The following is a 22590-nucleotide window of genomic DNA, read 5'->3' as shown; positions in this document are numbered from 1 at the left end:
CTTTAAAGACCATGTCTCCAAATACTGCCACTGTATTTTAGGTACTGGGAGTTAGGAACTCAGCATATGAATTTTGAGTGAACACATGAGGCAAGGGTGGAAAAATTTTTCTAATTGGACTAGAATACAAGTTATGAGATTCAGTAAACTTTATATAATTTTATAATAAAAGTTATATAAAGAAAGGAATCATGTTGCTCATCAATGTTTTTTCATGAAATCCTCCGAACAACATTTTAGATTTCCTGCTATTTTCCCCCATCTTAACTATAATCCATGCATTATGTCACCCAACTCGATATTCAAAAGATAGAATTCAATGTAGATGTGTCTGGTTCCAAAGATCACATTCTGTGCTCCGTAGCATGCTTCCTGGAAGTTGACTTTTATCCTCTTAGAGTTATTAAATAGTAAGTGAATAAACATTTGTTAATTAGGAAGCCTTTGATCACAGAGTGATTATACATGTTTTCCTGAAGATTATAATGTATATTTACTTTGCTTTTATATAGAATACATATCAGTAGTAACTAGGCTTGAATTGAGGCTCTTTGTACAACAGTTCTTTAGTCTCTATTGTTTATCGGGTTTTATATTAAATACTGTGAGGAATCAGAAGTGACTGTCTTTGCTTTGAGGGAATTTCCCATGATGTTGAGAAGAAAGGTAATACGTACACACAAATATGGTATTTGCCATGAACCAAATGAGTTAGCTGACAAATCGTGCTAGAGGAGTTCAGATGATGAAAACAGACAATCACCCCAGGCTCAGAAAAAGTAAAAATGGATGAAGCTTCACTTCCAAGAATCTACAAATCCAATTAAAAAAAAAGACAAAGCCTAATAATATGTTACGAAAGTAGACTTCTTTTATTCTAGGTAGGCAAGGGTCTTCTTTTGCGAAGCCCTGTGTGAATCTTAGTCTTACAGTTTTAGGCTTCCAAAGATTGCTATTATATAAAAACACAGAGAGCATCCTGTGTTTTTCCTTCCTAGCAGTCTTCACATTTTCATTTTGTTTGTTTATTTTTTTAACAGCAGCATCAGTTGGTAATTGGCAAGCATCAGGAAAGCAGGCATGGCTTATATCTGTTTTCATTCCATTTTCACTCCTTCAGTACATAGAAAATATTATGAGAAAGAAGTCAGTAGATTAGGTTCAAAGGCATAAAATGTGGCAGGAATAGCAATCAGGTAAGACATTTGTGTAAAATGAGATGATTGCAGGGTAGTTTTAAAAGTCATTTCCTTGATGAAACTATGGACTGTTGTGCACACTATTTCATACACTTTGTATTTGTTAAAGGTCTTAACCAAAAATTATAAAAGATTTTTCATATTAATAAATAAACATCAATAACATCATATTAATGGCTCTATAAAGACCTTATTGTGTGATTGTATCATAATTCAACAAGTGCCCTATTGTTGAACACTTAGACTCTTTCTGATTATTTCCCTTTACAAAAAATGCTATAGTATGCATTTTTGTATGTACTTTTAAAATATGAAATTGGTAGAGCAAGAGATGTGAATAAATGTAAGGTCTTTGATAAATACTGTCAGAATTCTCTCCATAGAGGATATGATAAAGTATCTTTTCATTTGAAGGAACAAGAATAACTGCTATGTACTTCTGAGACTTCCAGTACTTTTTTGGTTTTAAGTTTTGTTGTTGTTTATTTGGTTATTTGGAGGTTTTCTGTTTTGTTTTATAAGTAGATTTCAGTATTACTTAGTGATCAGTCATGGTGGATATTTGAAGAATAATTTCTCTCTCTCGGATTATTCCTCTAACACTACAAGCAAGTATCACTGTGTTCTTTCTCTAAAGGAAAATATAAAGAATAGACAAATTACATGCTGCTCAGATTCTAAAACTTTGAAAATACAACAATGGAGAAAACAATAGAAAGTTTGTAGCTACTCAATGACTTGAGCATTGAGTGAATCCTAGCATGCCTGTTTTTGCATAGAATGAAAAAAGACACAGCAGGTTCCTTTGGAACAACAAAGCAAGAAAATTGCCTACAGCTTTAACCGCCTTCAAAGAAATTTTTGACAGAATGCAAAAGTATGCATAATTGAGAAAAGTACCCTAATCTGTAAAATAAAATAGGTGTAAAAAGAGGCTAAACAAAAATGCTGCTGCCTGTTCTTTTCACAACCATTTTCCACCTGTCCCTGACTGCTGTGTTTAGGGAATCCAAGTTTAGAGCTGAAAAAAATGGGAGGTTGGAGAGTTTAGGATGAAGGCAGTGTCGGGCTGTGTAAATTGCAGAGAACTTGGAGCTGGAAGACTTGAGCGACATGCAATTGTGGGTGGGCTGTGAAATCGGGGAGCCTGGCTTTAAATCCCATCTCAGACGTGTACTAATCCTATGATCCCAGGCAAATATCATATCCACTCTTTGACTCAGTTTCTACATCTTTATATAGAGATAAAAATAGTGCCTTACGGCTGGGCGCCGTGGCTCAAGCCTATAATCCCATCACTTTGGGAGGCCGAGGTGGGCGGATCACGAGGTCAGGAGATCGAGACCATCCTGGTTAACACGGTGAAACCCCATCTCTACTAAAAATGTAAAAAATTAGCCGGGCTTGGCGGGTGCCTGCAGTCCCAGCTATTCAGGAGGCTGAGGCAGGAGAATGGTGTGAACCCGGGAGGCAGAGCTTGCAGTGAGCCGAGATCACGCCACTGCACTCCAGCCTGGGTGACAGAGCGAAACTCCGTCCCAAAAAATACATAAATAAAATAGAAAAATAAAAACAGTGTCTTACTTTCTCAGTGCCTGACTAATATTATTTATTAAATATTAGCCACTTTTTAATTATATAACTAGATTGGAACTGGGCACGTCACCTTACTTTGTGTCTCAATTTCTTCAACTGTAAAATGAAGTAGTTAGACAATGTGAGCGTGTGATATCACAACCAGATGTGAAAGTCTGTGGTCCTATCAGAACAGCTTAGAGTAGGTTTGGAAATTATTTGAAGGCAGCAAAGTGAATATGAAAATAAAGAATTTGAAGCACAGTAGGGGAGAAAAGGAGAGAGGAGAAATAAGAAAAGTCACTTTTACAGAAAGATTTTTTATATCTACATTTATCATCTGAAGCTACAATTATATCAACTATATGATTGATTGCATAGGCAATAAAGTTACTATAAAACAGTCATTTGGCCGGGCGCGGTGGCTCAAGCCTGTAATCCCAGCACTTTGGGAGGCCGAGACGGGCGGATCACGAGGTCAGGAGATCGAGACAATCCTGACTAACACGGTGAAACCCCGTCTCTACTAAAAAATGCAAAACATCAGCGGGGCGCGGTGGCGCGCGCCTGTAGTCCCAGCTACTCCGGAGGCTGAGGCAGGAGAATGGCGTGAACCCGGGAGGCGGGACTTGCAGTGAGCTGAGATCCGGCCACTGCACTCCAGCCTGGGCGACAGAGTGAGACTCTGCCTCAAAAACAAAACAAAACAAAACAAAAAAAAACAGTCATTTGTGCACTGCAAGAAGTGTGGTTTTTTCCAATTTCCTTTTGTAAGCCAAAAAGTGAATGAGGCAGATCTCAAGTGATGTAGAGATTTTGCTTTGCAAGGTGGAGGATACTTGCAAAGGGAAAATAGGAGGTTGGAGAGTTTAGGACGTAGGCAGTGTAGGGCTGTGTACATTGCAGAGATCTTGGAGCCAGGAGACTTGAGCGGCATGCAACTGTGGGTGGGCTATGAAATCGCAGAGCCTGGCTTTAAATCACAATTCAGACATTTACTAATCCTATGATCCCAGGCAAATACCATAGCCCCTCTTTGGCTCAGTGTCTACAATTTTTTTTTTTTTTTTTTTTTTGAGGCGGAGTCTCGCTCTGTCACCCAGACTGGAGTGCAGTGGCACAATCTCGGCTCACTGCAAGCTCCGCCTCCCGGGTTCACGCCATTCTCCTGCCTCAGCCTCCCGAGTAGCTGGGACTACAGGCGCCCGCCACCTCGCCTGGCTAGTTTTTTGTGTTTTTAGTAGAGACGGGGTTTCACCATGCTAGCCAGGATGGTCTTGATCTCCTGACCTTGTGATCCGCCCGTCTCGGCCTCCCAAAGTGCTGGGATTACAGGCTTGAGCCACCGCGCCCGGCCTTTTTTTTTTTTTTTTTTTGAGACGGAGTCTGGCTCTGTCGCCGGGGTTGTAGTGCAGTGGCCGGATCTCAGCTCACTGCAAGCTCCGCCTCCCGGATTCACGCCATTCTCCTGCCTCAGCCTCCGGAGTAGCTGGGACTACAGGCGCCCGCCACCTCGCCCGGCTATTTTTTTGTATTTTTTAGTAGAGACGGGGTTTCACCATGTTAGCCAGGATGGTCTCCATCTCCTGACCTTGTGATCCGCCCGTCTCGGCCTCCCAAAGTGCTGGGATTATAGGCTTGAGCCACCGCGCCCAGCCCAGTGTCTACATTTTTAAATAGAGATAAAAATACTGCCTTATGGCCAGAAAAAAGAAGCACAAGTCAAAAGTAGGCGGTGTCCTGTGCTTTTTCTAAAGAGGGTTTTGGGAACTTAAATGTTTAAAGGAGAAAGAGCAAGCAGGCAGGAAATTAAAACTGGGGAGGAAAAGAAAGAGAGACTAGGCAAGGAAGCTAATCGCTACATTCTTGCGAGGCTCTGATTAGTTCTCACGGAATCTGTATGTTAAGCAGGCAGGAAATTAAAACTGGGGAGGAAAAGAAAGAGAGACTAGGCAAGGAAGCTAATCGCTACATTCTTGCGAGGCTCTGATTAGTTCTCACGGAATCTGTATGTTACATATGGCAAAAAAGAAAAGGAGGAAGGAGTCAGTTGTGCATTCATCCTCACTCTCAATAAATCTACATTTTACACAAGTTAAAGTAAGCATGTGAAATTACAGCTATCTGTTTGGGAACAAAAGGTTGGCAGTTTTTGCATGACTCAGGTTCCAAGCTTAATTTTCCTTTGTCATAGTGAGTTTGGGGTCCCGAGATTTTATCTTCGTATCACACTTTCTCCTAATATAAAGCTTCCTCATAGATGCCTTCTGTTTTCAAACATTAACAGCCCTCGTGGTTTTCTCCCTTTTAAGTACAGAAAAACATAATAGTGTATAACAATCTTATCTGTCTTAAATACAAGACTGCTTAGGATTCACTTAAAATTTTAAAAAGGCTCCACATTCTGGCTTTTAGCTGGATTGTGATTTCAAACACAAATCAGAGCTTTTTAACATTGAGTTTGAGTTTCACAGACCCAGTAAACTGGAAATACAGACTTTTTCTTAAAACAGTGTTATGACAGTCAAAAGAATCGTGGCCAAATTTAATTACCAGTTGTAAACATCATTGCAGTTTTTTACTGAACTATCAGACACTTTCCAATGCCTATCACAGCGTATACTCTAAGTAAATATTATGGGTCCAGGCACACTGGCCCAGGCCTATAATCCCAGTGCTTCGAAAGGCCAAAGCAGGAGGATTGCTTCAAGCCAGGAGTTTGAGACATGCCTGGCCAACATACCACAACCCCATCTCTAAAAAAATGTTTTTTTTAATTAGTCAAGCATGGTGGCAGGTGCCTGTAGATCTAGCTACTTGGGAGGCTGAGATGGGAAGATCACCTGAGCCCAGGAGTAAGGTTACAGTGAACTACGTTCACACCACTGCACTCCAGCCTGGGTGACAGAGTGAGACTCTGATTCTACAAATAAAAAATAAATTAAAAACACATAAATACATAAATAAGTATTATGGAATCAGCAAATAAATAAATTGAACAAATGATTGAGTAAAATTACTTAGTAATGAGGCCTTTCTTGTCTATCTTTACACAAAATAAATCCCCAGGCCCCCACATCCCCCTTACTATTCATATTTTCCTCCATACCATTCATAGTCATGTTATACTACATAAGTATTTGTTTATGGTCTTTCTCTTGCTGCTAGAATGTAAGCTCCATGATAGGAGAGACGTTGTTGGTGTTTTCCTTTGTATTTTTTTCACTGCTTAATTCCCAGTGCATACAGTAAGCACACAATAAATATTTACTGTATGGATATTTAAGCAAGTCACTTCCCTAGATTTCTTCAAATTATTTATGTCACTTTGAAATTAAAATCTCTCTTCTATACATCATTTTTCCTTCAATCTCCACTTTTAATATCTCTCACCGGCAAACTTAACAAGTCTGCTCTTTGTCCAGGTCAACAATGAGAATTTTTAAGCACTTCATTCAATAAGTACTGAGTGCTCCTCTATAATGGACACTCTACTATACATTTCTGCCTTACTTGTGGAACGTATTCAATGTAATACACCACACACGTAGACTTCCAGATCCTTGTGTCAAACTTACTTTCCTTGGCTTTGTGGGAGAACACATACTCTTATGAAGCTCAGTTTAAGGCAAATATTTCTTGAAAATACAAAACTGATAAATATATGTATGCAGGGTTCCTTCTTATACGTCTTTTATAAACAATGAAGTTTGTTTCTCCTTTAGTGTTTAATGTGTTTCATCAGATAATGCCCTACAAGTTTTATCAAAGTTTTCTGTCCATGTTTTGAGGTTGTATGAGAGCGAAAAAACTGCAGTCTACTGCTTCAGTAATAAAACTAGGACAAAGGCCATTTAAACTTAAATATGTGAAACACTTGGTTTTATTAATTTCAAGCATTTTAAATGTCTAAATTTGGACTGGAGTAAAGACATTTCATAGAAAATCAGAAATATTTGTACTTGTTTACTTTTAATCTTGATAACTTTTAATAGTTTACAGCCACAGTGGCAGCTTTTACATGTATACATGCGTTTAAATATAGTTTCATACCATAAATAGCCATGTGGGAAAATACCTGCCTCTAGGCAAAAAAAAAAAAAAACTTTGCTATTACATAAACACCTTTAGATGATACTGAAAATAGATGTGAGGTAATTTTTATCTAAAGTGACTGTAGCCTATATTAAGACATATTCACTGTAACAATTCAAGTTTTAAAGTCCTTGTTTTATAACTCTAAAATGTGCCTTTTCTAAAAAGCACATCTTTACATTTATTGCTATTGTACATTTATTTGGCAGGAAACAGGGATGTTTGATGTCTTGCAATGATAAAATTATCCTATTCAATAGAATATTATCTCACATTCTGCATGACTTTTAAACATTCTATAAGACAATTACATAAGTGAAAAACCAATTTGTAGATATCTGAGTGAGTACAACCATTTAATAAATGTGAATAAAAACATTTCAGAACATTTTAATATACACTGCATTTTCTGATAGTAATATTTTAGGTTAAAATAAGATTATACTTTAAAAAGTTTACCATTTTGAAAAAAACCATATCACTGTTTGCAGTGCCATTTTCATACTTGAGATGCTAGTCCAACATATTGCTTATCCATTTGCTTTTGTTTGATTTTATTGTTATTAGATTCATAATAATGCTAAAATACACATACACACACACACACACAACTACTTAGGTTTTTTTAAAATTAAAAGCCCAAAGAAAAGTGGTGACAATGTTCAGTTGAAATTTTGAAATTGGGTTTTATAATTCTGCCCACATAGCAAAAGTTGAAATGGTCGATGAAGACGTAGTTTTTGAAAGAATGAAGCAAGTAGTAAAATCAACAAAACCAAGTGAAAATTATACAAGGAAACACAATAATAAGTTAACAAAGGAATTATGTATAATACACTTTTTCTTCATGTTGACAAGACATGATTTAATCCTTTTTAATATTTTCCCATCTCATAAATAAATAAGCTTGCTTGTTAATACTTTGTCTAACTCTAATTTTTATTCTGTTACCAATGTCAGTAATACTTTATTTTTCATTATTTCTCTTATAAAGTGACTCTGAACTTCCTAGTTTGTTTAAACTATCACAAGGTCAGAAAACCAAACACAGCATGTTCTCACTCATAGGTGGGAATTAAACAATGAGAACACTTGGACACAGGGCAGGGAACATGACACACCGTAGCCTGTCATGAGGTGGGGGGGGGGGGGGGAGGGATAGCTGTGGGAGAAATACTTAATGTAAATGATGAGTTAATGGGTGTAGCAAACCAACAGGGCACATGTAAACATATGTAACAAACCTGCACGTTGGGCACATGTACCCTAGAACTTAAAGTATAATAAAAATAAATACATAAATAAAATAAAAATATAAATGCAAACATATTAATCATAAGTAAATGAAATATCTGATGATCTCATTATGTCTGGTAGTAATGTCATCTCTGAGTACTTAAATATTCATCGATATATTCCTTTGCTAAATTTCCTTTTATTTCTCTTTTATATTAAACTTTTTTTAGAGAGCACAACTCCAAATCATCTTTTATTAATATAGAAAGGTCATATTTAGCAAAAGACACAAGGCAGGGAAGTGTCAGGTCTGAGGCCTGAGCCCATGCTGAGGGAGAAGAAGGCTCGGGGCACGTGGGAGAAGTGCTGGGAAGGGCTGAGTGGTGGGGGCCGCAGAAAGTTCCAGTGGGCAACACTATCGGCAGGTCATGGGTGGGACTCACGGGGACCTTGCTGCTAACTCTTGTCGCATTGGCGGAGTGGGGTGGGGGGAAAGGAGGATCCTTAGTGCTGCCACCTGGAGTGAGAGCCGCCCCTTGGCTCCTGAGAGCACCATCAAGGGACACAGGTCAGGAAGCCCAGGATGGTTAGTGCAACTAGGGATGAGGGCCAGGGAGAAGCAGGTGCTCTGGAGTGGCCGGGAAAAGTCCAGACACAGAGGCTTAGGAGCTTCCTGTTAAGTGTGTGGGTACCGCCCTGTCTCTGCCAGGCACTCTGACTAGGGATGGATGATCCCTCTCTTCAGGTGCTCCGTGGTGCTCGTGCTGCCAGCATAGGTGGTCCGGATCCCTTTGCCCATCTCCCCTGTGACCCACAGCAGTTCCGGGTGGGTGCTTTGGGAGCCCTGGGCTCCAGGTGGTTTCATGGCCTGCACACAGCCGATGGAAGGCGGTCCAAAGTCGTTAAACAGCTGTCTGAAAGGGGCAGCGGCTCCTGGCACTGAGCCCGAAAGCGACGGGACGCTTCCTGTAGGGACCGGGGTGCCCGGCCCAGGGGTGCTGGAGCCGGGGGTGCTGCTGGGGGCAGGCGTGATGGGTTTGTAGGACATCCTCAACTCCTGGCGCTGGGGACGCCAGCAGGCCGCTCCTCGGGGGTTGGCTGCCTGGCCCCTCAGCCGAGATCTGATTTGCAAGCTGGCTGCACGCCCCCTACTAAATCTATGTTGAACTTTTTAACTGCAATTTTTATTCATCTAAATACAGTTCAGATATTCTCGATGAAGATTTCACATTTGAGTTAGTTGAGACGTACTAAAATGTAAAATACACAATGGATTTCAAAGATTTCATATGAAAAAAATGCAAACTATCGCTAGTAATTTTTATATTGATTACATGTTGACACAGTATTTTGGATATATTGAGTTAAAATATGCAATTTTAAAAAAAAAATCTATGCCACATATTTGTTCAAAAATTTAAATAAACTATGAAATTACTTATTGGGACAGAAAAGGGGACATTATTAAAGTTTACCTAAATTTTTTTCAAAAACGTATCTTTAACAAAAACACATTTTCAAACAAAACAAAAGTATTTTAATTTTGAATAGGTAAAATAAACTTATTCCTGCTGAAATTCAATCCTGGTATGATTTCTTTTTTATGCATTTGAGGACTCTGTTTATAACCCAGATAAAACATAAAGCTTGTGAAACTCCTCTGAGAATGTGGAACACAAATTACCTGTATAGGTATCAGGGTGCAGATGATGCTGAGGCCGGGCTGGCTGAAGAAGAGCAGGATGAAGATGCTGTGCTCGCATAGGGGCTGGCCCCAGGTTACCCGCCCTTCATGTACGTGGCGATGGTCACCTGGCTCACCAGCAAAGTGAACAACAGGTCGGTGGCGGCCAGCCGCATACCAGTGTGTAGAAGGCGGTCTCCTTCTGCTCCTTGCGCGACTTGCACAGCGGCACGATGGCCACCAGGCTGCCCGCCACCCCGAAAATGGACGGTCCCGGGCTGTCCAGCAGATTGGGCTCCAGGTGAGGGACACATTGACCTGGGAAGGGGTTAACATGACGGTGGCTGGTGGTGTGCAGCCCTGGAGTGTGAAGCTGAGTCTGGGGTGACAGAAGAGAGACAAAGCCGCCATGAGTGAAATGACCACCTGCAGGATGTCAGACCGGCGCCCAGGAAACGGGATGCTAACATGACTGCAGCACCCAAATCTCCAGGCTCCCTCTGCTCCTGCCAGCGGCACACCATTGCTGATCTTAATATTTACAAACTGAGCCTCCCATTCCTCTTACCCCCCCGCCTATCTCACTACTCTGACAAGAGCCATCTTCAGGGAAAGGTAACTCCCTAGTATTATTCCTGGCAGATTCTGAGTTAATAAAATGCTCACGGAAACCCTGGAAGACAATTTGGAGAGTGTTCTCTTTCCTTCCTGGCTCCGCTGGCAGCGCCCCATCTCCACGCCTTCTACCCAATGGCCCAAATCCCACGTCAAGTGTAGCGGCCCCAGTGGTGGCCTCTCCACGACCCCCCACGGCCAGCCCTCAGCTGTCCTGGACCAGCCTCCAGCCTGCCTTAACCTCGTCCTGCTCAGCCTGGAAAGTGCCAGGGCTTTGGCTTCTGAGAGCCAGGTCTCAGTGGCTGCCGATTTAGGGATCTGAGGTCAGAGTGGCAAGTTTTCAAAAACGTGGGAAACAAGAGGGCCAGCGGGATGATCTGGAAAGAACAGTGCTGGATTACTCGTTCGATTTTTTTCCTTCCTTCAAACATGAGTCCCAGCTTTGCTGTGCCCACTGGTGTAGGCCGCGGGAGGACAGCGCCCAGGTGTGTGCCGCACATGCAGGTGGCACGGAGCCTGGGTCTCCGCTCTGGCTGCCCTCTGTCCCAGCTGCTAGCAGCGTGCGCAGCTACTGATGTTGGCAGCTGCAGCTCACTGGCATTTATAAAGTACTCCACCCTTGGGTGGTGTGGAGGCTCACGCCTGTAATCCCACCACCTTGGGAGGCCAGGGGGGTGGATCACCTGAGGTCAGGAGTTGGAGACCAGCCTGGCCAATATGGCAAAACCCTGCCTCTACTAAAAATACTAGAATTAGCCGGGTGTGGTGGTGGGTGCCTGTAATCCCAGCTACTTGGGAGGTTGAGGCAGGAGAATCGCTTGAATCCGGGAGACGAAGGTTACAGTGAGCTGAGATCAGGCCATTGCATTCCACCCTAGGCAAAATGAGCAAGACGCTGCCTCAAACAAAACTAAACAAAACAAAAACAAAACAAAAGAAAACAAAATCCTGCTCCTCCACCCCCTAGCATCAGAATACAGTAGAACATTTGGGTACCCAGAGAACATAAACCAAGCTGGTCTGTATCCTGGATTTTAACAAACATTAGAGTTTTAAAAGAACTGAAATCATGTAGAATGTATCCTCCAGCCAAAATGGCATCCAATTAAAAATTAAAAAGATAATAGCAAAATCTTAAATACTTGAAAGATAAACAGCACACATTTTAGTTTTCTTGGTTTTTTTCTTTTTTACATTTTTATTTATTTTATTTTAAGTTCTGGGGTACATGTGCAGGATGTGCAGGTTTGTTACATAGGTAAATTTGTGCCATGGTGGTTTGCTGTACCTATGAACCCATCGCCTCAGCATTAAACCCAGCATGCATTAACTATTTTTCCTGATGCTCTCCCTCTCCCTCCCTCAGCCAGGGGCCCCATTGTGTGTTGTTTCCTTCCCTGTGTCCATGTGTTCTCATTGTTCAGGTCCTACTTATAAGTGAGAACATTAGGTGTTTCGCTTTCTGTTTCTGCATTAGTTTCCTGAGGATAATGGCTTCCCGTTCCACCCATGTCCCTGCAAAGGACATGATCTCATTCTTTTTTATGGCTGCATAGTATTCCATGTTGTATGTGTACCTCATTTTCTTCATCCAGTCTATCACTGATGGACATTTGGATTGATTCCATGTCTTTGCTATTGTGAATAGAGCTAAACAGCAAGCACACTCCTAAGAGAAACGTCTCAAGGGAAACAATTAAATATATTAAACTGAATAAAAATACGACATATCACACTTGATTCAACACAGGTAAAGCCAGTGCTGGCAGGAAAATGTATTTCAATAAATGTGTATGACGGAAAAGTAGAAATTTCTCAAATAAAAATTTCAGCTATCACATCAAGAAAGTAGAAAATAGTAGCAAAATAAAACCAAAACAAATATAAGAAAGAAGCCGGAGCTCTGAGCGGCAGCCATGGCCACCCGCAACAGCACCGCCACGAGTGTCTTGTGGGCTTTCCTCAGAGGAGCCTGTCAGCATCCTCCAGTTCCAGGCGCTCTAGCCCCGGGCCTGCTTCAAGAGGCTTTTTCCAACCAGAGGCCTCTCCTCCATAGCCTGAAAGCTCGGCCAGTTCCCACGAAGTTTGCCGGGTACGCAAGGCTATCACCGATATTCGTGGCACCAAGACTTGTGCGCGGGTTGCACACATTGGCTACTGTCTGTGCCTCGTGCAATGACGCCGACTGAGGCGCGCACACCGCACGCGCACGCGCACGCGCATAACGGCTTGGCTTGCCTGTAATGGCTAGGCTTGGCTCCGCGTTCCTGGCTCCGCTTGGCGTTCCTCGCTTGGCTGGGCGTTAGTCGCTTTGCCTGGTGTTTCTCGCTTGGATTGGTGTTTCCTCCCTCGCGTTCCTTTGCTGGGCTTGACCTTTCCTCTGCTGGGTTTGGCATTCCCTTGGCTCGGTTGGGTGTTTCCTTTGGGCGGTGGGGGGCGAGGGTTGGCCCTTCCTGGGGTGAGCGTGGGGTCACCCCGGGTGGGCGTGGGCTTTCCCCGGGTGGGGTGGGCCGGGCTCCCCTGCTGGGGTTGGCAGGTTTTGGCTGGGATTGACCTTTCTTTTCAAACAGATCGGAAACCCGGAGTTTCCTGCTAGTTGGTGAAACTGGTTGGTAGACGCGATCTGCTCGCTACTACCGGCCTCCCCTGGCTGTTCAAAGCAGATGGTGGCTGAGGTTTCTTCAATACCCGCTGCCTCCGCTGTGAAAAAGCCATTTGGTCTCTGGAGCAGGATGGGCAAGTGGTGCCACCACTGCTTCCCCTGCTGCAGGAGAGCGGCAAGAGCAACGTGGGTGCTTCTGGAGACCAGGATGACTCTGCTATGAAGACACTTAGGAGCAAGATGGCCAAGTGGTGCTGCCACTGCTTCCCCTGCTGCAGGGGGAGCAGCAAGAGCAATGTGGGTGCTTCTGGAGACCAGGATGACTCTGCTATGAAGACACTTAGGAGCAAGATGGCCAAGTGGTGCTGCCACTGCTTCCCCTGCTGCAGGGGGCATGGCGAGAGCAACGTAGGCCCTTCTGGAGACCAGGACGACTCCGCTATGAAGTCGCACAGGGGGCGCGGGGAGAGCAACGTGGAAGCTTGGGAAGACTACGACGACAGCGCCTTCATGGAGCCCAGGTACCACGTCCGTGGAGAAGATCTGGACAAGCTCCACAGAGCTGCCTGGTGGGGTAAAGCCCCCAGAAAGGATCTCATCGTCATGCTCAGGGACACTGACGTGAACAAGACGGACAAGCAAAAGAGGTAACCGGGCCTGGGTTGGGAGGAGACGGGACGTGGGGGTATGATGGGGACATACCCTCCTGGCGGGGTCGGTGTCCTGGCTTTCTCTTCCTCCGCAGGCCCCACACCACCCTGGGTGTGGAAACCTCAGAGAGGTCAGGGCACAGGCCCTTTATGAACAGCAACACAGAAACAAAACTTTAGCTGATTTCCTATCCAATTATAATTTCCCTAATAGAACACTAATAGACTGTTTTAAAGTGACTTAACTCGCAAAATTAAGTCGATGCAGCAGATTATTTTTAATGTACACATTTTAAAACAATGTTCTATACTTTATAGAAAGGTGTATATTGAGAATTAAGTCCCATAATATATCAACTTCTGGGCTAAATATTTTTCAAATAAAATCCAATATGGGTTTTATATCGATGTAGTCTATGTATATATGTTGTTTACTGAGGAACCTTACAAGGAAACTGAAATGGGAAGATGGTTTGTGTCCTTGAATAGGAAGATTCGTTTTTCTTAAGATGTGAGCTTTTTCTGTGTTTATCACTTTTACGTCAGCCAAATAAAAATAGCAAAGTTTTAGCATTTTTACACTGCACATCCTGTATTTTATTGCTGTAATAAATTAATTTTTTGTAACGGAATGGAGACACACTTGCTGTTCCACATATCAAAATGTGAATGTGCTATTTCCATAAATTGTTTACTAACAGCTGAAAAAAATCAATGAATAGAACAGAATAGGAAATCCAGAAATACCCAAATATATGTAAGAATTTAGCATTTGATAATGGTGATGTTTCATATTGATACAGCAAGATTAATCATTAATAAATGAAATGCATGCTGTTTGGAGAAAACTAGCTAGATTTTTATGTCACAAAAGTAAGTTCCTGGAGTATAGATTAAAAATTTTAAATATACAAAAGGAGAAAAGTACCAGAAGAAAACACAAAAGCCTATTTATATATGCAACTATTTATTTATTTATTTATTTTTCTGGGACAGAATCTCACTCTGTTGCCCAGGCTGGAGTGCAGTGGCGCAATATCAGCTCACTACAACCTCTGCCTCCCGGGTTCGAGCGATTCTCTGCCTCAGCCTATTGAGTAGCTAGGATTACAGGTGCCCCCCACCACATCCGGCGAATTTTTTTATTTTCTTTTTTTTTTTTTTTTTTTGAGACGGAGTCTTGCTCTGTCGCCCAGGCTGGAGTGCAGTGGCCAGATCTCAGCTCACTGCAAGCTCCGCCTCCCGGGTTCACGCTATTCTCCTGCCTCAGCCTCCCGAGTAGCTGGGACTACAGGCGCCCGCCGCCTCGCCCGGCTAGTTTTTTTTGGATTTTTTTAAGAGATGGGGTTTCACCGTGTTAGCCAGGATGGTCTCGATCTCCTGACCTCGTGATCCGCCCGTCTCGGCCTCCCAAAGTGCTGGGATTACAGGCTTGAGCCACCGCGCCCGGCAATTTTTTTATTTTCAATAGAGACAGGATTTCACCATCTTGGCCAGGCTGGTCTTGAACTCCTATCCTTGTGATCCACCCGCCTCAGCCTCCCAAAGTGCTGAGATTACAAGCCTGAGCCACTGAACCAAGCATATAGATGCAGATATAATAAAATAAGCTCAATTTAAGATTGGGCAAGGTACTTTTGTGCATATCTACCAGTGACCTGTGCACATAGGAAAATGTAGTGTTCCTGGTAAGAGAAGGAATTTAAGTTAGAAGAGGAATGAAATACTGTTTTCTATTTAAAGTAGAAGAGGAATGAAAGGCCGGCCGCGGTGGCTCACGCCTGTAATCCCAGCACTTTGGGAGGCCAAGGCAGGTGGATTACGAGGTCAGGAATTTGAGACTAGCCTGGCCAGCATGGTGAAACCCCGTCTCTACTAAAAAATACAAAAAATTAGCCAGGCATGGTGGCATGCACCTGTAATCCCAGCTACTCAGGAGGCTGAGGCAGGAGAATTGCTTGGACCAGGGAGGCGGAGGTTGCAGTGAGCTGAGATTGCACCACTACACTCCAGCCTGGGTGAGGGAGTGAGACTCCATCTCAAAAAAAAAAAAAATAACTAACTAAATAAATAAATATAAAAATAAATAAATAAAGGAATGAAATACTGTCTTCTATCCACAAAGTTTGTGAGGGTGAAGAACAGTTGTACTTATGTAGTTGCTAAAAGTTTAAGCTGCTGCAACTTTTCTAACACACTTTGATGATAAGAACCACATGTTAAAAATGTGTATGCCTTTTACCTGTCAACTCTATTATACTGAAATATCTGTATGAAATAGACACACATGTTTTTCTTAGTATTGCTTAAAATAGCAGTGTATTAAGAAGTGCTCACATAAAGATTTTATGCAGAAATTTCAGTGCATCCATAGGATGGAATAATATGTAACCATTGAAGGTGTCAGTAGATACAGAGATATGTTGACATGCAAAGATGTACTTTGCTAAATCAAGTGAGGAAAAAATCAGTTTGTTATACACCTACACAAACAGAATCTGCTCTTGTGTTACCTGAAAATATGTAGAAAACATAAACTTATTTCTGGGGATTTGTAAGTGAAGTTTTTCCCTTTCTCTTATCTGTGATTTCTGCAATGAATAGCTGAAAAGTTTTAGTTAAGTTTCACTAGTAATGAAATAATCCTTGGAAAGAGAAGGAATATACTACTTGCATAGATACAAATAATTTCTCACATTTTATTATTTATTTTTATTCCTGTGGATAGCTATCTTCTGTGAACTTTTACCCTCTTGAGAAGTAGAGGGTTTCTGTTTACCTGTTCCTGTAGATTTTATTGTATATACATTTTATTATAAAATTATCTTTTCATTATATATAAACATGTGTAAAAGGTATGAATTAATTATCTTAGTTTAGTTATATATTTATGAAAACTAAAATAGCAAATATAAATGATCATTACTATTGTAAACGTATTGCTCTACTCAACAGGAGTATTCTTTAAAAATATTGAACTCCCAAGCTGTGTTTAGGCATTCTTTCAATCCGTTTAGTCATCAAACATATTATGTGGAAGGCATATTCTACCATCTCTTAGGACCCTTCCATCTTTGAAAACTTCATATTTACCTGCTGGGCCTGAGCAAGTTGAGAGATTTAAAATTGGGGCATTAGGAGGTAATCTGAATTGAAACTTTTCCTCCCTCCTTTCAAACAAAAGCATTTCTGAAGGTAGACAATAGTAAAAGATAACCCTCAACTACCCTTCTGAAAATGTATAAGTCTTGGGTAAAGACTGTTTTAGTACTTTTAAGAACTAAAATGTGGTACCCAAACAGCATGGAATACTATGCAGTCATAAAAGAAGGAATGAGAGCATGTCCTTTGCAGGGACATGGATGGTGTTGAAGGCCATTATCCTTAGCAAACGAATACAGGAACAGAAACCCAAGTACCGCACGGTCTCACTTATAGGTGGGAGCTAAATGATGAGAGCGCACAGACACCGAGCGGGAAGCGACACACACTGGGGCCTATCAGAGGGTGGGGGGTGGGAGGAGGGGAAGCAGCAGGAAACAGAACTAATGGGTACTGGGCTTAACACCTGGGTAATGAAATAATTTGTACAACCAACCCCCTTGACACATTTTTACCTATGCAGCAAACCTGCACATCCTGCACCTGTGCCCCTGAAAGTAAACGTTGAAGAAAAAAAGCTCCACGAATAGTTTCATAAATCCATTTTATTTTTTATTTTTTATTTTTTTATTATTATACTTTAAGTTCTAGGGTACATGTGCATAACGTGCAGGTTTGTTACATATGCATACTTATGCCATGTTGGTGTGCTGCACCCATCAACTCGTCAGCACCCATCAATTCATCATTTATATCATGTATAACTCCCCAATGCAATCCCTCCCTCCTCCCCCCTCCCCATGATAGGCCCCAGTGTGTGATGTTCCCCTTCCCCAGTCCAAGTGATCTCATTGTTCAGTTCCCACCTATGAGTGAGAACATGCGGTGTTTGGTTTTCTGTTCTTGTGATAGTTTGCTAAGAATGATGGTTTCCAGCTGCATCCATGTCCCTACAAAGGACGCAAACTCATCCTTTTTGATGGCTGCATAGTATTCCATGGTGTATATGTGCCACATTTTCTTAATCCAGTCTGTCACAGATGGACATTTGGGTTGATTCCAAGTCTTTGCTATTCTGAATAGTGCCGCAATAAACATACGTGTGCATGTGTCTTTGTAGTAGAATAATTTATAATCCTTTGGGTATATACCCAGTATTGGGATGGCTGGGTCATATGGTACATCTAGTTCTAGATCCTTGAGGAATCGCCATACTGTTTTCCATAATGGTTGAACTAGTTTACAATCCCACCAACAGTGTAAAAGTGTTCCTATTTCTCCACATCCTCTCCAACACCTGTTGTTTCCTGACTTCTTAATGATTGCCATTCTGACTGGTGTGAGATGGTATCTCATTGTGGTTTTGATTTGCATTTCTCTGGTGGCGAGTAATGATGAGCATTTTTTCATGTGTCTGTTGGCTGTATGGATGTCTTCTTTTGAGAAATGTCTGTTCATATCCTTTGCCCACTTTTTGATGGGGTTGTTTTTTTTTCCTCTTGTATATTTGTTTGAGTTCTTTGTAGATTCTGGATATTAGCCCTTTGTCAGATGAGTAGATTGCAAAAATTTTCTCCCATTCTGTAGGTTGCCTGTTCACTCTGATGGTAGTTTCTTTTGCTGTGCAAAAGCTCTTTAGTTTAATGAGATCCCATTTGTCAATTTTGGCTTTTGCTGCCGTTGCTTTTGGTGTTTTAGACATGAAGTCCTTGCCCATGCCTATGTCCTGAATGGTACTACCTAGATTTTCTTCTAGGGTTTTTATGGTATTAGGTCTAACATTTAAGTCTCTAATCCATCTTGAATTAATTTTCGTATAAGGGGTAAGGAAAGGATCCAGTTTCAGCTTTCTACTTATGGCTAGCCAATTTTCCCAGCACCATTTATTAAATAGGGAATCCTTTCCCCATTTCTTGTTTCTCTCAGGTTTGTCAAAGATCAGATGGCTGTAGATGTGTGGTATTATTTCTGAGGACTCTGTTCTGTTCCATTGGTCTATATCTCTGTTGTGGTACCATAAATCCATTTTATTTTTTTATTTTTTTATTTTTTTTTTTTGAGGCGGAGTCTCGCTCTGTCGCCCAGGCTGGAGTGCAGTGGCCGATCTCAGCTCACTGCAAGCTCCGCCTCCCGGGTTCACGCCATTCTCCTGCCTCAGCCTCCCGAGCAGCTGGGACTACAGGCGCTGCCACGTCGCCCGGCTAGTTTTTTGTATTTTTTAGTAGAGATGGGGTTTCACCATAAATCCATTTTAAAAGGAGAAGAATTACAACAGTCTTAAATCCTAATATGAATGATTGGAGATATCTGATGTACATACATTGTATAAATCTAAGTATTGATAAAAATGAGCCCATGCCATTCATTTGAATTTCAAGTTTTCTTTGGCTTAAAGTTTTTGGAAACGAAAGTAAGAAATAGATTATTTTAGAAATTTGTTTGTGTTTTCACCCCAGCCCTCTTATTCCATAGGTCTTTTAAGAACTAAAATGTATCTAGATGCTGGTCATCTGACTGGCACCCCCAGACCTGTTGTACTGTCACATATTCTACTTAATGTAAGGCACCAGGGATCGTGTGACGCCCCATTATTGTATGTCTCCATAAGAGAATTGTTTAAATGCTGCCAATCATAGTTATAGTAAATCATGAATGATAAGTGGTATTTCAGTGTGAGAAATGGTAAAACATAGAGACAATGATCATCTTAGAATCACTAAAATACATCGTTACCTGTAATCTTTAAAATATACCTGAAAGTCTAGGTAGAATTGTATCATCTCACTGAATTAAAATATTGTATTTAGTGGTATTAGTAAAAATTATAATATCTTACAATTCCTGAGCTGTTATTTGTGTTAGGAACTATTCTATATCTTTCATGTAGAGTCTTATTTAAGCATTACTGTGGTTTCTTCTGAGAAATCGGCTCTTTTCATTCCCATTTTATTGATGAGGAAATTGAGACCCAAAAAGGGTAAGCAACAGCTGGGAAGCATCAGAGCTTCAAGGAGGATTCCAGCCCACGTTGAATGCCATCCAAGGGCTCTGCTCTTCCTATTCAAATAGGCTGCTCTTTCATTCATACAGTGAGTCATGAGGTAATAAGTACTGTGCTTTCTTCAAAGGGAAATTAAGTTTGTTTTGAAGGCAGAGTAATAGCAGGCTATTCAGTGTTTGCAATTGCATGAATCATTGATGTAGCTGTAGATAGTGCACTACAATTTCCTAAAAAGTCTTCTCACTCTCATAGGACTGCTCTACATCTGGCCTCTGCCAATGGGAATTCAGAAATAGTAAAACTCCTGCTGGACAGACGATGTCAACTTAATGTCCTTGACGACAAAAAGAGGACAGCTCTGATCAAGGTATGCAGTAGTCAACTATATCAGCGTGAGATGGCTTTGATTTCAATACATAGCATAAAAATGAGGTTTCTCATTTACATGGAACTAGTTGGTGAAAGCTGTGGAATGTTGTTTTTAATTCCCAGGATGTATAATTTATTTTTGGTCTAATACTGACAGGCTGTACAATGCCAAGAAGATGAATGTGCATTAATGTTGCTAGAACATGGCACTGATCCAAATATTCCAGATGCGTATGGAAATACTGCTCTACACTATGCTATCTACAATGAAGATAAATTACTGGCGAAAGCACTGCTCTTATATGGTGCTGATATTGAATCAAAAAACAAGGTATGGATCTACCAATTTTATCTTCAAAATACTGAAATGCATTCATTTTAACATTGACCTGGGTAAGGGCCAGTTTTCCATATTTGGAAGCTCAAGCATAACCTGAATGAAAATATTTTGAAATGACTTAATTATCTAAGACTTTATTTTAAATATTGTTACTTTTAAAGAAGCATTAGAGGTTACAGTTCTTTTTAAATGCACTTCCGGTTAATATTTTTTTAAAAACACTGGATTTGCAAAAGGTAATACTTTTTTTTTCAATTTTTCCCTGCCAGGTTTTCTTTTTTCCCCCTAATGAATGTAAAATGACACAATTTGCCCTGGAGACAGGTTTCACATTAACACTCCAAGAAAACTTAAACATGTTTCAGTGAATGGTAATCCTGCTACTTTGGCAAGTTCCAAAAAAAAAAAACAAAACACAACAGTAATAGATATGAGGTGATGTATCTCTCAGTGGCAAGGCTTAAGATATTTCTGATTGCTTATGAGGCAGAAGTGGAAAGGGAAAAAGACAGCAATCAGAAATATCAAGGCCAATTGGGAAATTAGATAATGGAGGGAAAGGACTGTGAAGAGGTTTTGTGCATGTGTATGTCTCTGCGTGCGTGTGTGTGTGTGTGTGTGTGGTTGGTGTTCTTCATTCATTTGTTTCCTTTGTATGGTGAGACAAGGTTCTTTTAAATTTTAGAGAATGACAGTTTTCAGTTTGGGAGAGGGAGTTAATGGGTTGTAAAATGCCTAGAGATCAATTTCAGGAGGGCTCTGAGGAACCAGATTGGCAGTGAACAGGTGGTAATGTAGTGGGAAACCCTTGAGCAGAGGGAATGACAAGTTATTAACTGACTTAGTGTCCTATTCTGGTAAAAATGGCCAATTAGAGTCTCAACTCTGCTTTCAACGCTAGCATGTCTTGATGGGAAGGTGGGAGACAAGGGGCTTATAAGGAACAAGATCAGGTTGGATTTTGAGTTTACTAGACCTTGTTCTACTCTTACCGGGGAAAATTCTGTGGTATTTTCAGCAAATGAGTCTCTCTCCTACTCTTTCCTCTTTTTGGCCAAATCCTCAAATGATAAAGGGAATTGGTTATGTGGATGAGCGATGAGACTGAAGTAATCGTCTATTGCACTAACTTCCAGCTAGAGTTGTGCATTCCAGTTGTCTCAGGAAAATTTTTAAATCGTCCACAAGTCTAAGCTTTCCCCTGAAGATTTTGATAGAGTAGTCTATATAAAGACTATATAAAGTCTAACAAAGCCTGGATATGTATGTTTAAAAATGTTTCCTTGAAGCCAGGCATGGTGGTGCATGGCTGTAGTTCCAGCTGCTAGGGAGGCTGAGGTGGGAGGATTGGTTGAGCTCAGGAGTTCGAGTCTAGCCTGGTCAACACGAGACCCTCTCTCTAACAACGACAACAACAACAAATTTCTCAAAATCTGGATACACTCCTGCTTAAGAAACACTGAATACGTAAGTGTAATATGTACATTCTTATATCTCAGAAACTTCAGATATTTTTAGAAGAGTTGGAGTTGGATATGTGCTAATTCCTTTAAATCTTTCCTTTCCAATAACATTAATCTAACTTTTTTTGTTTGTTTGTGTTTGTGATGGGGTCTCACTCGGTTCCCCAGGCTGTAGTGCAGTGGTGCAATCACAGCTTACCACAGCCTTGACGTCCCCAAGCTCAGGTCGTCCTCCAATCTCAGTATATATATATATATATTTTTTTAGTAGAGGTGAGGTTTTTGCCATGTTTCCCAGGCTGATCTTGAGCTCCTGGGCTCAAGCGAATCACCCACCTCAGCCTCCCAAAATGCTAGGATTACAGGTGTGAGTGACCATTCCTGCCCGAGTGTGACTTTTATCAGTGGTTGAGACATTAAGATGAATATTATTGGCACTGTGTATCAGCTTACAGAATAATACCTCTTCCTTTATACCTTCAGTTATTCACTGCCGTTCAGAAGGTCTTTAGAAATTTGCAGTGAGTAGTCTTTCATTAAGTAGAGAACGGCCCTCTCAGGATTTTGTGTGTCTTTGTTCAGTTACTCAAGTGCATAGATCAGTAGGTTGTTGTTAAGAGCAGTTTTCTCAATTAGAATTATAGCAAATTCTAAACCTT

General features: G+C 41.2%; 3 protein-coding genes across 3 annotated transcripts in view; 1 reads left to right on the top strand and 2 right to left on the bottom strand.

Moving 5' to 3' along the window:
- Window positions 1-6725: 6725 nt before the first annotated feature.
- Window positions 6726-10164, bottom strand: LOC117068214. Its single transcript, XM_033185308.1, has 2 exons — window positions 9790-10164; window positions 6726-9355 (listed from the first exon to the last, which is right to left on the bottom strand). Exons 1-2 carry the CDS (start codon window positions 10123-10125, stop codon window positions 9290-9292), a joined length of 402 nt encoding a protein of 133 aa, XP_033041199.1. The 5' UTR covers window positions 10126-10164; the 3' UTR covers window positions 6726-9289.
- On the bottom strand, window positions 8673-9263 carry LOC117068215 (cyclin-dependent kinase 2-associated protein 2-like). The gene has a single exon (XM_033185310.1). It carries the CDS (start codon window positions 9151-9153, stop codon window positions 8824-8826), a length of 330 nt encoding a protein of 109 aa, XP_033041201.1. The 5' UTR covers window positions 9154-9263; the 3' UTR covers window positions 8673-8823.
- Window positions 10165-12633: 2469 nt separating the features above from the next.
- LOC117068359 (POTE ankyrin domain family member H-like) overlaps window positions 12634-22590 on the top strand; it is a 28118-nt gene continuing 18161 nt past the window's right edge. The window contains 4 exon segments of the mRNA XM_033185425.1: window positions 12634-13173; window positions 13176-13653; window positions 20012-20126; window positions 20286-20459. Coding sequence (XP_033041316.1) covers window positions 13068-13173; window positions 13176-13653; window positions 20012-20126; window positions 20286-20459 — 873 coding nt within the window. The 5' untranslated portion in view covers window positions 12634-13067.

This window comes from Trachypithecus francoisi, unplaced genomic scaffold (assembly GCF_009764315.1).
Source record: "Trachypithecus francoisi isolate TF-2019V2 unplaced genomic scaffold, Tfra_2.0 Lachesis_group21, whole genome shotgun sequence".
Lineage (NCBI taxonomy): Eukaryota > Metazoa > Chordata > Mammalia > Primates > Cercopithecidae > Trachypithecus > Trachypithecus francoisi.
The sequence above is the reverse complement of the archived record's forward strand: the minus strand, read 5'-3'. Positions and strand labels throughout refer to the sequence as shown.